This window comes from Gracilinanus agilis, chromosome 2, assembly GCF_016433145.1.
Source record: "Gracilinanus agilis isolate LMUSP501 chromosome 2, AgileGrace, whole genome shotgun sequence".
Taxonomy (NCBI): Eukaryota; Metazoa; Chordata; class Mammalia; order Didelphimorphia; family Didelphidae; genus Gracilinanus; species Gracilinanus agilis.
The window spans coordinates 613,972,816-613,988,892 of NC_058131.1; the positions used below are offsets into that span (position 1 = coordinate 613,972,816).

The following is a 16,077-nucleotide window of genomic DNA, read 5'->3' on the forward strand; positions in this document are numbered from 1 at the left end:
TGACCCGGAGGGACCGCAGGCGCTCCCAGCCACGCAGCCGGGCGACTGTCCAGGCGAGGGTAGCGGGAGCAGCCACAACAGCAGTCATAACGGAGGTGGCGGCGGCAGCGGCAGTGTCGCGGCGTCTTCAGCCAGCAGCGATGGCGGGACCCCGAAGCCCGCCGTGGCTCCTCAGGCAGCTGCTGCTGCTGCGGCTGCGACAGCGGCCCCGGGGGGCGCGGCTGGGGCTTCGGCAGCGGCTGCCGAGGGCATCGCCTCTCAGGACCGGCAGACCCTGCTGGCCGTGCTGCAGTTTCTACGGCGGAGCAACCTACGCGAGTCTGAGGAGATCCTGCGGCGCGAGGCCCGGCTGCTGGAGGAAGCGGCGGGAGCTGGCGCCCTCGGGGAGGCGGACGGGCCCGGGACCGAAGCCGCCATCGCGCTCCTGAGCCGGGTCACCGCCGCCGCCGGGCCCACCGGCCCGGGCCCTGGCTCGGGTTCCGGCCCCGGCCCCGGCGCCTGCCCCGCGTCCGCTGGCCCCGGTGCTGCTGGGGCCAGCACGGGGAGCTCGGGAGCCGCCTCGGCCACGGCAGCTCCGGCCAAAGGTGAGTCAGGGGGTCCTAGGGTGCGCGGCGGGGAAACCCAGCTAGCTGTCAGGGGCTGCCGGCCCGCTCCTCTGCGGGTTTGGTTTGAATTTTCTGGGCCCGCCTCTCCGGCCGCAACCCGCCCCCTTTCCGGAGCGCGCCCAGCTCGTGGGCACAGCCTCCGCCTGGAGCTGTCCCCTGCCTGCCTGCCTGCCTGCCTGTTTGCTCGCCTGCTCCTGGGCTTGGGGAGCGGGCAGACTGACTGACTGACAAGAGAATATTTAGAGAGGTGGATGGAAGGATGGATGGATGGATGGATGGAGGACTGAAATGTCGGTCTATGGGCATGGACTTGACTGCCCACTGCCATCCTGGAAGGAATTATTGCTGAGGCACCCGGGACATTTTTGCTCCTTAGCCTTGGCTACCTCGTGCTTTAAAGTCTTTCGGTCCTGGACCACCTATTGTCCGGCCTGGCTCCTACAATCCAAAATGTTTTGTTTCCGCACCCAATGTGCATGGTTTTTGCTAGGGTGCTGTGGAGTTTGCAAAAGAAGTGAGAGTTTACAAGTCCATTTGGAGAGAGAAGACAGATCCAGTGTGAAAAAGATACATCACAGCTTCCTGGCTTCCCATATCCCACCTTCCACTGGAAGCCTTTTCCTATTCCACTTTATTCTAGTTCCTTTCTCTCCAACTTATCCTATGTAGAATGTGTTTCAACATGTGGTTTACGAATTTTTTTGGATCTTTAGGCCTTAAGCTCCTTGTCCTTTAGCATTCTTTCTGTCACAGAGCTTAGTACAGTGCCTAGCACATTGTAGAGTCTTTTTTTTTTTAATTCTTATTTTCTGTTTTAGAATCAATGTTGATTCCAAGACAGAAGAGTGGTAAAGGTCAGGCAATTGAAGTTAGGTGACACTCCCAGAGTCACAAAGCTAGAAAGTATCAGATGTCATTTTTGAACTCAGATCCTTCTCACTCCAAGTCTGCCACTCTATTCACTGAGCTGCCTACCTGCCTCTTATCATAAGATCTTAATAAATATTTGCTAACTGATTGCTATAGGAGTTCATCATTAGGGGTAATATTATTATTAGGTAATGAGGACTGGGCAGGTCTGGTGGAGGAGGTCAGATTAGAACTGGACCCTGAAGGATGAGTATGGTGAATGAAAGGGGGAAGAATAGCAAATCCAAAGATTATCTAGTAGTAGCAGGACCAGCCTGCTTGTGGTTGGGAGTAAAGAGAAAGTTGTGGGGGTTTTGGAGGAAAGGAGGAGGAGGTTAGGTAGGGGTATGACATAGTTTAAGAATTATTATACATGGGTAGACTAGACACTGCCTCTAACTTAAAGGGGAGTAGCACCAGGCACAACCTCTCCCTGTCTTTCATATACAAACACACATATACTCCATTTCTGCAAAATAACCCCTACTTTAAGAAGTTTACATTGGAATTCAATAATTAAACAGATAAATTGGTCTAAGATGATTTGAGAAAAGAGAAAATACTAAAAACTACAGAGGTTAGGAAAGTCTTCAAGTAGGATGTACCAATCTAACTGAAATAAGACAAGGATTCTAAAAGGTGGAAGTGAGGAGGAAGTGAATTCCAGGCCTTGGGATGGGAAATGGAATGCTGAATTCAGGGGACAGCCAGTAGACCAGTCTGACTGGAATGTAGAATACATAAAGGGTATAATGTGAAATAAATCTTGAAGGGTAGGCTGGAACCAGATTGTGATGGAATATTAGATCTATATGAATGGTACAGACAGAGGGTCATGAGAATTTTTAAAAGGATAGGATCACATTTTTAAAATGAAATTGCTCCAAATAAATTATTTATTCTGTTTGATTTTTGGATTATTTGAAATACATGTGGAAGATGTATATGGCAATATGAAAAGAAACATGCACAAGTTCTAATTCTTTATGTATGCTTTAGGGGAGGGGAAGAGAAGTATGAGGGAGGAGATCTGAATCATACTTTACCCCTGGACATTATGCCAGAGGTTACATAGTGTTTCATTTTCCTTGAAGTATTTTTTTCCTTTTTGCAGTTGGAGTAGTTGCTGTAGAAGACCAGCCTGATGTCAGTGCAGTGCTGTCTGCCTATAATCAACAAGGGGATCCAGCAATGTATGAAGAGTACTACAGTGGATTGAAACATTTCATTGAATGTTCCCTGGACTGTCATCGAGCAGAATTATCTCAGTTATTTTATCCTCTATTTGTACATATGTACTTGGAATTGGTCTACAATCAGCACGAAAATGAAGCAAAATCATTCTTTGAGAAGTATGTGAATGTCATTGTACTTGAGGTTATCCTTATGTCATACTATAGAATTACAAAATATCAGAGCTGCAAGGAACATTTGAAGTGACCCAGCTCTGCCCCCTCCTAATTTCATGAATAAATTGGAAACTCAGAGGGGTTAAATGACTTGCCAAGTGTCACAAATCTAGTTGGTGGCAGGATTCAGGATTAGAACTCAAATCTTCTGACTCCTAGTCTAGATCTTTTTGGGCTTCAGCAGGATTCCTCACAAAAGTATGTTTCTTTATACTTTTATTATAAAATCCTATAGCATGACCGTAAATGTAAAAGAAAATCACCAGTGACCAGGGTTTACTTCCAGGAATTTATTTTTATTTTACTCCAATCATTAAGAAATTTCCTCCTTTTTCCATCCCTTACTACTGCTACCTCCTCAGGTTCTTCTGGTAAGTGAATAGAATAAGAGATTCTCTTTCCTTGCCTTATACTTGTACTTGCCATTACTTTCTTTGGATCCCAGGATGCCAGTATGGATGGTATACTCTACTGGCCTGGCTCTGAGCTGAAAACTTAGCCTTGACTCATTTTCCCAGGAATTTGCAACTCCTAATTTCATCCAAGCCTCTGACCAAATTTCTGAATTCATCCAATATTTAATAAGAAGAAGGTAATGTGTCCTTCACAATGGGCGTTCTATTGGTATTCCAAAGTCAACTTTTCCAGAATAGAACTTATTTCCCCATACCAACTCTTTTTCCCATTTCTTTCATTATCTTATTAATTTCTTATCATTCACCTAGCCACCAATGCTTGAAATCTTGTGGTGTTATTTTCAACCTTTATTTCCTCACCTGTCATATCTAACTAGTTACCAAGACTTTTTTGATGCAACTATCAAGATAGAAAGAGGAGTGAACATAGAGGAACTCTGCTTAAATCTCTGCTCTGCTTCTTAGTATCTCTAGGATCATGGCCAAGTCATTGAACCTCTTGGCACCTTAGTTTCTTCCTCCCTAAGATGGGATTGTCGTGCATGATCTGATCTCTAAGGCTATTTCTGGCTCTAGATTCTATTGTCTTAGGATCCTGGCTATTCTGTTTCTGCAAAAAATTTTTAATCTGTGCTTTTGTCTATCCCTGTTGTCACTACTCAAGGGCAGCCCTTTGTTACCACCCACCTGGACTACTGATTTCTCTATTCACCTCCAATCTCTTGTCTTACCAGTCATTCACACTTCTACCTGTGTCATCTTAGCATAGATCTGCTCATGTTATTCTTTTTCTCAAAATACATTAAAGACTCCCTATTCCCTATAAAGCCACTCTCTAGTTAGCTATTAAGAGTCACCTAAAACCCAGTACCTCTTTACCTTTCAGACTGCATATCTTATAACTCACCTTCAATTCATTTCAGTGCAATATTTGTTAACATTATAGCCAAACTGAACTATTCTTCATCCCATGTACATGTACATAACTTTTTTCATGCCTTTACTTATATGTAGAATGCCTCTCTCACTCTCCTCAACCCTTACACACTGTTTTTGCCTTTTGAAATACTACCTGTTCTTGAAGATGACTATATAGACCAAAGACTACTTCTAGAAAATCTTCCCTAGCCTTTTTCTCAAACTGTCCTTTCAGTCAGAAATTATCTTTACTTCCTCTGATCTCAAATGGTACTTTTATTTTATGCTATTCTGTTCTATTTTGCACTATAATTACAGTTTTGTTAGATAGTATCATATATTTCTATATCATAAAATTTCACACCTGGAAGGAAACTTTCTATATATAATACTTTGCCTTGTGTTAGAGTGTAAGTTTCAAAAGGTCAGCCACTATGTCTTAATTATTGTTTATAATTTACCCACACTATCCAGGTTATAGTAGCAGCTATAATCCCACGTACCCTGGAGACTGAGACTGATGGATCACTTGAGCTTGGGGAATTCTGAATGTGGTAGAGTAGGCCCAGTAGCATATCTGTACTAAGTCTGGCTCCAGTATGATGAACCTTTGGGAATGGGGGACCATCAGACTTCCTAGTGGTGAGCTGGCCCCACTCAAGGGTCTTGTACCATCCAGTATTGACTCTGGGGCTATGTGTGATTGCTGAACTTGAAGCCTGGGCAAACTACATCTATAAGCATAGTAACCAGAACAGAAAACCCTGTTCTTCCGCCCCAGTGCCTAACAGTAAAAATGAATTAATGGAAATGAATGAATACTCCAGTAATCTGTTAACTGTGAATCAGAGCCTACCTAACCTTAAAACGTTCTTTTTCTAAAGATTTTGCCTTTAAGTTTTTGCCTTTGAGTAAAATATAATAATAGTGCTCATCATGTAGTGTTTTTAAGTTCTATAATGTGTTTTCTTTATAATAGCCTTGTGAGGGGGCAGCTGGGTAGCTCAGTGGATTGAGAGCCAGGCCTAGAGACGGGAGGTCCTAGGTTCAAATCTAGCCTCAGTCACTTCCCAGCTGTGTGACCCTGGGCAAGTCACTTGACCCCCATTGCCTACCCTTACCACTCTTCCACCTATAAGTCAATACACAGAAGTTAAGGGTTTAAAATAAAAAAAAAAATATATATATATATAATAGCCTTGTGAGGCAGATAGTGTAATTATTTTAAATTTAACTTTTATGACTTAGCATGGTATAAAATGTAGCCAGTGTGTAATAGTTTTTATATGTAAGAGTTGTAGTTGGAAAAAATAGGTATTTATTCTTTAGACTAGATGGCTTTACTCAATTTTTGGAACAACTAATTTGCATTTTTAATTTGTCTTTGCTATCAGCATTTTATAATCATAAATTTAGAGGTATCAGGGACCTCAAAGGACTCTGGCTATAACATATATTAAAATGAAGATATTTAATGTGTTTCATTTAGTAAGTAAATACATATAACTTAAATATCATTTTGAAAAGCATTTTATTTAAAGACATGTTTTTTTCGTGTTGTAGTAAAAAGAGTATTGGACTTGGAATTGGGAGGCTTGGGTTTGAGACTTGAGTCCTAACTCTGCCACTTATTAGTCATGTGATTGTGGGCAAGTCACTCAAGCCTGAATCTTAGTTTCCTCATTTATAAAATGGAGATAATAATACCTGTCCAACCTTTGTCATAGGATTATCACGAGGATTAAATGAGATTTGGAGCCCTTATAAACTACAAAATGCTATGCAAATGTTGTCATTACTAAAATAAATGTTCCCAAACTCTCAAATACTGAAATAGTGGCTTCCTACTAAAGGCACTGCTCTTGCCTTTAGTTTCAGTAACACAAATTATTTACTTCTCTTTTTGAAATTGTGTTGTGCATTTCATTGACAGAAGAAATGATTATTGTGTAGAGTTTTAATGTCTGAATTTAAGAATCAAGTTTGAATAAGTTGAGATAACATTCATTCTTAATACATTGGCTGTATTAATCCATGTTTAACAGACAGCTTTGAAGGTTCAGGATATATGGGAGGGACACAGATTACCATAATGATAAGAAAAAACTAGTTATTAAAATTAATCTTTTAAAAATTGAAATAGGTTTCATGGCGATCAGGAATGTTATTATCAGGATGATCTTCGAGTATTATCTAGCCTTACCAAAAAGGAGCACATGAAAGGGAATGAGACTATGTTGGATTTTCGAACAAGTAAATTCGTTTTGCGAATTTCCCGTGACTCTTACCAACTCTTGAAAAGACACCTCCAGGAGAAACAGAACAACCAAATATGGAACATAGTCCAGGAGCACCTGTATATTGACATCTTCGATGGGATGCCTCGGAGTAAGCAACAGATAGATGCTATGGTGGGAAGTTTGGCCGGAGAGGCAAAGCGAGAGGCAAATAAGGCAAAGGTATGGGCCCCGTCCTGGGACACGTATCATGCAGAGAATCCGATCGGGAGCATTTCCAATGGATCAGCTCATACGTTGTTCTTTTAACCAGTTTTTCAATAAGCATTTATTAAGCACCTGCTGTGTGCTGGCACTGCTAAATCTGAGAGGAGCTGGGGTCACAGAATAAAGTGACATTCCATTCACAATGACAGGGATGTTTCATGTTTAAAGAATGGGTGTGTATAGTTTGTTTTAAAAGCTGGCCATCTTGTCAGCATCTTATTTTCACTGTGTTAGTGGGGAAAGTGCATTAGAAATGCTAAAAATATGTATTTTTTTGAAATGTTTGCTCTTTTGATTTGTAGGTTTTTTTTGGTTTGTTAAAAGAACCAGAAATTGAAGTTCCTTTGGATGATGAAGATGAAGAAGGGGAGAATGAGGAAGGAAAGCCCAAAAAAAAGAAACCTAAAAAAGATAGTATGGGATCTAAAAGCAAAAAACAAGATCCTAATGCTCCACCTCAAAACAGGTTAGGGAGAAATCTTGACAACTGGATGGGATCTTCCCTTAGTGTGTTCATAGCTGCTGTTATTTGACAACTTTTTTTTCCCGTAGAATTCCTCTTCCTGAATTGAAAGATTCAGATAAATTGGATAAAATAATGAACATGAAAGAAACTACGAAACGTGTGCGACTTGGTCCAGATTGTTTACCTTCCATCTGTTTCTATACATTCCTTAATGCCTATCAGGTTGGTGAAATATTTGTGGAAGTTCAGGGTGTAATAGTTGGAGCTGATTTTGAAAAACTGCCTCTGAAATATAGTTAAAGTAACTCTAAAATTTGAGTTGGGGGAAATATATGACTTTGCTATTTGACAACATCTGAATATGACAGCACATAGGTAAGATAGATAGGATTAGAAAAAATATACATGATTCCTTGGAAAATCTCTGATATTTTGCAGCAATCACAATTAAATGTCAGCTTATTATATTAATTTCAATCAGCTGAGTCCTCTATAGAATTAGGAAAATTTTTGAGAAATAGGAAGCTTTATTGTTTAGTTCTACTAGGCTTGGGAACTTTCTACAGTTTGCTTTATATAAACTTAAGGGTTTTTTTTTGTATGAATACTTAATACAAATACTTTATATAAATACTTAAGATGATAGAGTAGTGTGCATAAATTTTCCTTGTGTGTTTATTGCAAAATTGTTTTAGCTTTAGTTTACCATTATGTTTCAGGCAAAACTTAGATGATTTGAAATTAAAAATAAGAGGGAGACAGGAAAGTGTAAAGTAGTGAAAGATGGCTCTTCTGTGATACTGACTGCTTTTAAACAGTAGATAATAAATAAGTAGTCTTATCCATTTTTTTTAATTACAGGAGAATTCTCTCTCAGGTACTCATAATTTAAAAGGTAGAAACCATTGCACTTACTATATTACTGCATTTTGATCATTTGTTTTCATAGGACTTGATTGTGGTAGTTCTTTTTCAGACATAAAACGCCATTTAATACTCCTCTTGTGTACTTGTCATATTCTGCTTTATATTATTTGTGCATGGATTAATTAACAGACAGATGCCAGGTGTCAGGGATACAAGTATACAGAATGAAACGATCCCTCTTCTCAAGGTGTTTACATTTTATCAAGGGAGACAAGTATATATAAAATAAATATAAAGGGAATAAATGTAATAGGACTAAATTTAAGATAGTTGTTGAGCCAGTATCAAGAAGGGCTTAGTGTAGAAAATGGTGCTTCAGCTGCTTCTTCAAGGAAGTGAGAGATTCTTTGAGGTGTATGTAAGAAAGAAGTGCATTCTAGGCATGAAGGACCAGTCAATTAAAAGGCATTGCAAAGACAGGAGATGGAGTAATGTTTGTGAGGAAATAGAGAGAGGTCAATTTGAATGGACCAGAGAGAAAATGAAGAGGAATAACTTTACTGAGGTCAGAAAGATAGGTTGGTACCAGGTTGTAAAGGGCTTTATTTATTTTTATAGAAAACTCTTAACTATCTCAGACTTAATACTGTGTATTGGTCCCAAGGCAGAAGAATGGTAAGGGCTAGGCAAAGGGAATTAAGTAATTTATCCAGAGTCATACAATTGGAAAGTGTTTGAGGCCATGAAAAGAGTTTTAAAAGCTAAACAGAGAAGTTGATATTTGTTTCTAGAAGCAATGGAGAGCTACTGGAATTTACTGAGTAGGTTAGGTTAGTTCTCCACATGGGGAAAATCACAGCCCCTTAGCACCTTTCTGGTTATCTCATACTTTCCTCCCACACTCATTACAGGTCAGCCATACTGGTCCACAGACATGATCCACAAACATGGATGCTATTGTCTGTGTCTGTACTTCCATATTAGTTGTCTCTCATGGCTGGAATGCTGTCCTTTTTCAGCTTAGAATCTCTGGTTTCTTTTATTCCTCAGTTCAGGGGCTGTCTTCTTCCTAAAGGTATTTTTGGCCTCTCCCTCCCCAACACTACCTTGTTTTCATTTCATTCATATTCTGTATATACTTAATATGTGTATATTTTGTCTTCCTTAAAATGTAAACTCAAAGACAGGGAAATGTTTCACTTTTATCTTTGTATTCTCAGTGTTTAATTAATACTTGTTAACTGGTTGATTGTGCAGTGGTTGGAATGGGGAGAGAGTTGAAACAGGGAGAGCCATTAGGAAACTATAGTAGGAGCTTAGGTTAGAGGTTAGAAGAACTCAGACTAAAGTGGTAGCTGTCTGAGTAGAGAGGAGTCAGATGCAAAAGATATTGGGGGTGGTGTAGAAACAATTTATTTGGCAGCTGATTGGATATGCGATGGGCAGAATTGGAGATAATGCTAAGATTACAAACCTGGGAATCAGAAGAAGAAATAGGGAAGTTTGTAAGAGAAATGGATTTAGGTGAAGATGAGTTCTGTTTTAGACTTGTTGAGAAGAGATACAATTCTCTAATTGCCCTTTCTAAATTGTAAACTTTTTCAAGCACCTTGTCTTATTTTTGGTGTTACCCAGCTCCCCCTCCCCCCAGTACAATACATAGCAAAAGTCATATAGAAGGAACTTAATATATTCTTTCATTATAAAGTGAGTACAGTATTTGCAATATAATTTCCTGTTAAAACTTTCCTCCTTTTACTGACAGGGTCTCACTGCAGTTGATGTCACTGATGATTCCAGCTTGATTGCAGGAGGTTTTGCTGATTCCACTGTCAGAGTATGGTCCGTAACTCCCAAAAAGCTTCGTAGTGTGAAGACAGCAACAGGTAATAAAAATGCTTTATTATGACTTTTTAAAAATATTACTAGGAATCCAGAGATTCCATGAGTTTTTTTTTTTTTTATCTTAAGGCCATCTCCATAAGCTTCTGTTTCACTTGATTTCATTTTAGCTTATAAGATAGGACTAACTTTTTTCCCTATTCCTTGAATGTGTAACACCAGAAAAATCACAAAATTAAGTAAAAAAAATTGGATAAAGCTTTTCTTTTTAGGTATAAAAAGAGATGCTTTTTGTAGTGAAAGAAAATGACAAGTTAAGTCAAAGCCTCACTTTAAGGGAAGCTGGTTTCTTAACATTTTAATATAAAATACTGAACAGATACCTTAAAAAATGACAAAAAACACTTAATTGTGAGATGAGTGATATTATTTTGTTATATTATGATGTGACCAATCAGCTTTTGGCAAGTGTCATTTAAATTATTGCTGTCTGGAATTTTTTTCTAGACCTCAGCCTCATAGACAAAGAATCTGATGATGTTTTAGAAAGAATCATGGATGAAAAAACAGCAAGTGAATTGAAGATTCTATATGGTCACAGTGGGCCTGTTTATGGGGCAAGCTTCAGTCCTGACAGGTAAAATATGAAAAGCAGGAAAGGTAAATAAAAATATTGAGACTGGGCAAAATATTTTCTAAAGCCACATTATGCAAATCAAGGTATGTCTGAAAAATTCTAATATTGTATATATTAAACATGATTAGTCTTAAGGATCTTGCCTTTTGTTAATTTACTTCAGGGCCTCAGTACAAAAGGAATAACAATTAAAACATATACTGGAATAGTAATAATAATCTTCTGAAGGTGTGTCTTTTCAAGAGTTGTCATGGGAAACATGCAAAACAAATTTACTTGTTTGAAAATTCAACACGATCTCATCCCTTTTCATTGGCTTTTGGGTAAGGCCAGTTAGCAGTCATAAATCATCCTAATTAAGATTTGCAAAATGCCTTATAAACACTTTCTTCTACATGAAACTTAGTGAATTAGAAGATTTTGTTTTGAATATTTGGTGGTCATACTGAATTGGGCTAAACGGATGTTTCATTGTCTGCTGTTGTCTTTGAAAAATACCTTTTATTGCTACCTGATACACTTCTCCTGTGGATCTCTAGAGCCTACCCCCCCCACTCCTACCCCTCCCCATGAGGAGAATATCCTGTATAGTTACATAGTCTATTTTTCTCAGTTTAGAGCAAGGGTCTGCAACCTTTTTGGCCGTGAGAGCCATAAACGCCACATTTTTTAACACTGAATACAAGTAAATATGTGCATTTTATGTAAGAATAACACTTTTAAAGTACAATAAGTCTCTGAACTATTTTTAATAACGTTATGTGCTAACCAATGATGAATAAAGTACATTAATGTGACTTCTGGTGCTGCATGGTTTTGCTGATTATTAATCAAAATTATTTTGATTATTAATCAAAAAACAAGACTTAATGGGGCACTCTAGTACTGATATAACTGCACACATACATATAAAACTCCTTTACACTAAGAAAATTGCTGAAATAAAGAGAGAAAAATTCAGGGAAGAATACTTTTTCCTCTCCCTCTCTCAAGTCAGGCAACAGGAGAAGAAAAAGCTGCCGGCCTGCTGGTTAAGCCATTTGGCCACATAAATTAAGTAGGAGACCAGGAGATTGCAGAAAATAATATGACTTGTGTGCAGGCATTAGTAAGTTGTGGGGGAGGAGGGTACCTTTTCATGGAAAACTGGCCAGGACACATCACACACATTTCCTGGTACAAGTTTTTATCAGTGCTGCCTACTCAGTCATTCTGTATCAAATGAAACAACTACTGGGGAGAAATGCTTCTCACTAATGAAGCATATGTAAAGATGTAATCTGACTATAGTTCCCCTTTAAGAGCAGGTAGAAAAGTTAAAAAGAATAACAATCCCACAAATAGGGAGTGCAGACCCCATGAATGCACTGAGATAAAGCCATGTAAATCAGAGGCAGAAGGGTAGAGAATTTAGACAAAAGTGATCAATCACTATACAGAACCCCAAGATGTCAGTAACAGGTGTGGAAAGAGTAAAAGGAGGGCAGAAGGAGGAATACACAGCACACCTACCAAGCCGAACTAAAGACCAGGATTCGTCTCGCGCGGCAATATCAATGAGGAGCTTCTATCTTAGAAGATAGTTGTGGTACTGAAAGGATCACGTGACGCATCACGTGACGCACTAATTGCTTTCTGAACATTTGAACTTTGTTAATTTTTCTTAAGGTGGCATAGGAACATAATTACCATAGATGTTTTGGCAAAACAGAGTTCACTTTTGTAATGTTAAGTTTACAAGAAACTTCCCAACTCTGTGAGGAAGTGCAAGCTTGTATTCACATTTTACGGATGGGGAAACTAAGCTGTCAGTATATAATCTGGACTCAAGAAGACTTGGGTTTGATTTCTGCCTGACAGTGGCTTTATGTCTTTGGACAAACTATTTCACTTCAATACCTAGCTTCAGTTATTGTAAGATTCAAATGAAATAATTACTTTGCAAACCATAACACACTACAGAAATTATTATGGCCCATTATACCTAGAACAGAACTGGCATTAGAACTTTGGAGTTTTCTACTCTGGTACATTTTGTACATTCTAATTATAAACAAAGCTATCAGCTATTCCTAATAGAAAGGAAGTTCACATTGATTTCTTTGTATCCTTGGGAGAAAATGGAGTCTGATTTACATTTAGGATATAAATCACATTTATGTTTTTTTTTTTTTTTTGTTTTTCTTTTAGAAACTACCTACTTTCTTCCTCAGAAGATGGCACTGTTAGGCTATGGAGCCTCCAAACATTTACTTGTTTGGTAGGATACAAAGGACACAACTATCCAGTTTGGGATACACAATTTTCTCCATATGGATACTATTTTGTTTCAGGAGGACATGACAGAGTAGCTCGGTAAAAATATAAATTTTATACTGGTGTACTTATCACTGGATAGAGAGCTAGGCTGGTAATAGGTGGTTCTGGGTTCAAATGTGGCCTTGGGCAGTTCTGAGCTGTGCCACTGGGCAAGTCACTTAATCACAGTTGCCAAGCCCTTACTTCTCTTCTTCCCTTGAAATCAATAGTATCAGTTCTAAGGCAAAAGGTAAGGGTTTTTTTGGGAGGAAAAACACCACAAATTGCTCTCCTAGGTCTGCTCCCTTAGTTCTGTTCATGTAAGTATTCCCCAAGTTCTCTAAATTCCTTCCTTCGCAGTGTACAATGATAATTTATTGCCTTCTCCACTTTATTCAATTGTTCTCCGCTTTGTTTGCAACCCTGAATGCTGCTAGGGATGCTTTGGTCTAAAGTCCCTAGACTTTCTGACCTTGACCTACTGGGAATATATGCTGATTAATAGAAAAATTGGGTCAAAGCATTAAGATAAATTATTTCTATCAACTTCCTCATGATTCCAACGTGTTTTCCAAAATGGTTGAACCATTTAATGTCCCATATTGCCTTACCCGGAAATCCTATCACTTTCCTGGGGTGGATTAGACAGTGAATCATGACAGGGTTAGAGAAAAACCACCATAAAACTTCAGAAGTCATCTAGTCCAATCTATATGAGAATAGGAGGCTCCTCTACAAAATCCACAAATAACATGGCATTCAACCTTTCTTTGAAAGGTTCTCTTGATAGGGCAGAATCCATTCCTTTCCCTGAGGCAGCCCATTCTACTTATGGGTAGTTCTGGTTGATATAAAATTTTTCCTCATATGAAGCCTAGAGCCACACTAAATCAACTTGTTTCCCCTTACACAGTGGTTACATTATCTAAGGCAGCTCTGCTTAAAAAAAAAAATTCACTTCATATTTTGCACAGATGTTAAAGAAAATAAAGATGGAATATGAACAGAAAATCAATTTTCACATGAACTAAATTTCCTTTTCAAAATTAGCATATTGCTCATGCCAATTTTTCTAAATGGAAATTTTTTTTCCCTCCCATAACAGCCATAATCATAAGAAACATTTTAGACAGTTTTTAGTACATCTTTTATGTAGAATATACTAGTAACAGGAACTTGTTTTAAAACTGCCTTTTTGTTTTTGTTAAGGCTATGGGCTACAGATCATTATCAGCCTTTACGAATATTTGCCGGCCACCTTGCTGATGTGAACTGTACACGCTTTCATCCAAACTCTAACTACGTTGCTACAGGGTCAGCAGACAGAACAGTAAGGCTCTGGGATGTCTTGAATGGAAACTGTGTAAGGATCTTCACTGGGCATAAGGTAAATTATAATTTAAATAAAATAATATCATTGCTTTATGGGAGAAAAATGGTCCTAATTTCCTGAGTCTCAATTCATACTTTTATTTCAAATACTACTTTGAACTATACTATTGGAATTTATAGTTCAAAATTCAGTTGCTATTTTCTTTGCCATTTGAAACCTTTTTTCTAAAATTTTTTTTCACATGGTTTTACATTATAGGGACCAATTCATTCTTTGGCTTTTTCTCCCAATGGGAGATTCCTGGCTACTGGAGCAACAGATGGCAGAGTACTTCTTTGGGATATTGGACATGGCTTGATGGTTGGAGAATTAAAAGGCCATACAGATACAGTATGTTCACTTAAGTTTAGTAGAGATGGAGAAATTTTAGCATCAGGTAAGGAACTAGGAATAAAGGCTTTGGAGAATAAATGTGTTAAAATATTGTGACAAAAAAAAAAACCCTCTTTATTCTTTACCCATTTTTTGTTTTCCTCCATAATAATCTGAAACCTGCTCAGCGGGTATGGATTATTTTCTTAGGACCAAGTCTGCTTGATATTTTACATTGTTCATAAATTGGTCCTTTGTTAGAAACTTTGTTAAATGTGCTAAAATGTAGAATTTAATTGATGACATAAGTATACTCTCTACAGGTTCAATGGATAACACAGTTCGTTTGTGGGATGCCATAAAAGCATTTGAAGACCTAGAGACTGATGACTTTACTACAGCCACTGGACATATAAACTTGCCTGAAAATTCACAGGATTTATTACTGGGAACATATATGACAAAGTCAACACCAGTTGTACATCTCCATTTTACTCGCAGAAACTTGGTTTTAGCTGCAGGAGCTTATAGTCCACAATAAACCATCTGTATTAAGACTTTTTGAAAGCCACTCTCTGAAAAAAAGATACTTAAAAGTAAATACCTCAAAGATTAACATTTATGCCACAAAGAGTGTCTTATCTTAAAGGATCTGCAAGGAGGCTGCTTGGAAATCTAAACTGGACAACAGTTCTACAGCAATTGTACATTTAGCAACTTTCTGTGAGTTGGATACAAGGCATGGGCGCTGTAGAAAGAAAATGTTAACGGTGCTTTGGATTATGTGGAAACTATGCATTTTTTGTTCAAATTCCATCTTAATTTATTTTCTTTAATTATTGACTTCAACAATTTTTACCCACTTGAACGTTCAAAGCCCTTAGTGTCCTAAATAACACTAAGTTTAGGTTGAAGAAGCTCTACCTGGGTATGTTCCTGATAGAAAAAATGAAATTTAGCTACTGTCTGGCACTCTGTACTTACATGAAACAGACCAGTTGCCTACTTTAATAGCTTTCTTACTGCTCTTCATTTGAAACAATCAGATATGTTTTCTTCTCAAAGAGCTGAAACAGGTCTAACAGCCCAATATGCAGGGGCCTACTCTTAATTTAAATAAACCTCTTGGTCTAATGAGTAAATCTCCTGCACTATTTACAGTGACCTGTGTAATAAGTGCAACTGAGAATTTCCTCAGCCAGTGAAGGAATAGCTCCTATTATAAAGAAAGTTTCTTAAGTGAAGACAATAAAGTACATGTGGGAAATGACTTTCTACATATTCCCAAGTACCCCTCCTAGTAAACAACCTTTTGTGGAGGGTGCTTAGATAAAGACCTTCAGCTAAGCTTTGGTTTCCGTTAGCTGATGCAAAATATGATACACTTGAAGTCAAATGCAGACATTTCAGTTGCTTACCTCCAATACAGAGCCTTGCTTTGGGAAACTAAAAGCAGATTTAGACAGACAAGTCACTGCCAGTTTTCTGCCTTTGTTGTATT

At 38.4% G+C, this 16,077-nt stretch overlaps 1 protein-coding gene across 2 annotated transcripts in view; it reads left to right on the plus strand.

Annotated features, from left to right (window-relative positions):
- TAF5 (TATA-box binding protein associated factor 5) overlaps positions 1 to 16,059 on the plus strand; it is a 20,932-nt gene extending 4,873 nt beyond the window's left edge. Inside the window, exons 3-12 of one of the 2 annotated variants that reach the window (XM_044665539.1) lie at positions 2,629 to 2,866; positions 6,401 to 6,716; positions 7,064 to 7,227; positions 7,314 to 7,449; positions 9,860 to 9,980; positions 10,444 to 10,573; positions 12,764 to 12,928; positions 14,081 to 14,258; positions 14,463 to 14,640; positions 14,900 to 16,059. In XM_044665539.1, the coding sequence (XP_044521474.1) occupies positions 2,629 to 2,866; positions 6,401 to 6,716; positions 7,064 to 7,227; positions 7,314 to 7,449; positions 9,860 to 9,980; positions 10,444 to 10,573; positions 12,764 to 12,928; positions 14,081 to 14,258; positions 14,463 to 14,640; positions 14,900 to 15,117 (1,844 nt within the window). In that variant the 3' untranslated portion in view covers positions 15,118 to 16,059. The remainder of the gene's footprint in view (positions 1 to 2,628; positions 2,867 to 6,400; positions 6,717 to 7,063; positions 7,228 to 7,313; positions 7,450 to 9,859; positions 9,981 to 10,443; positions 10,574 to 12,763; positions 12,929 to 14,080; positions 14,259 to 14,462; positions 14,641 to 14,899) is intronic. The other variant, XM_044665540.1, reaches the window with a different exon arrangement.
- Positions 16,060 to 16,077: the final 18 nt, after the last annotated feature.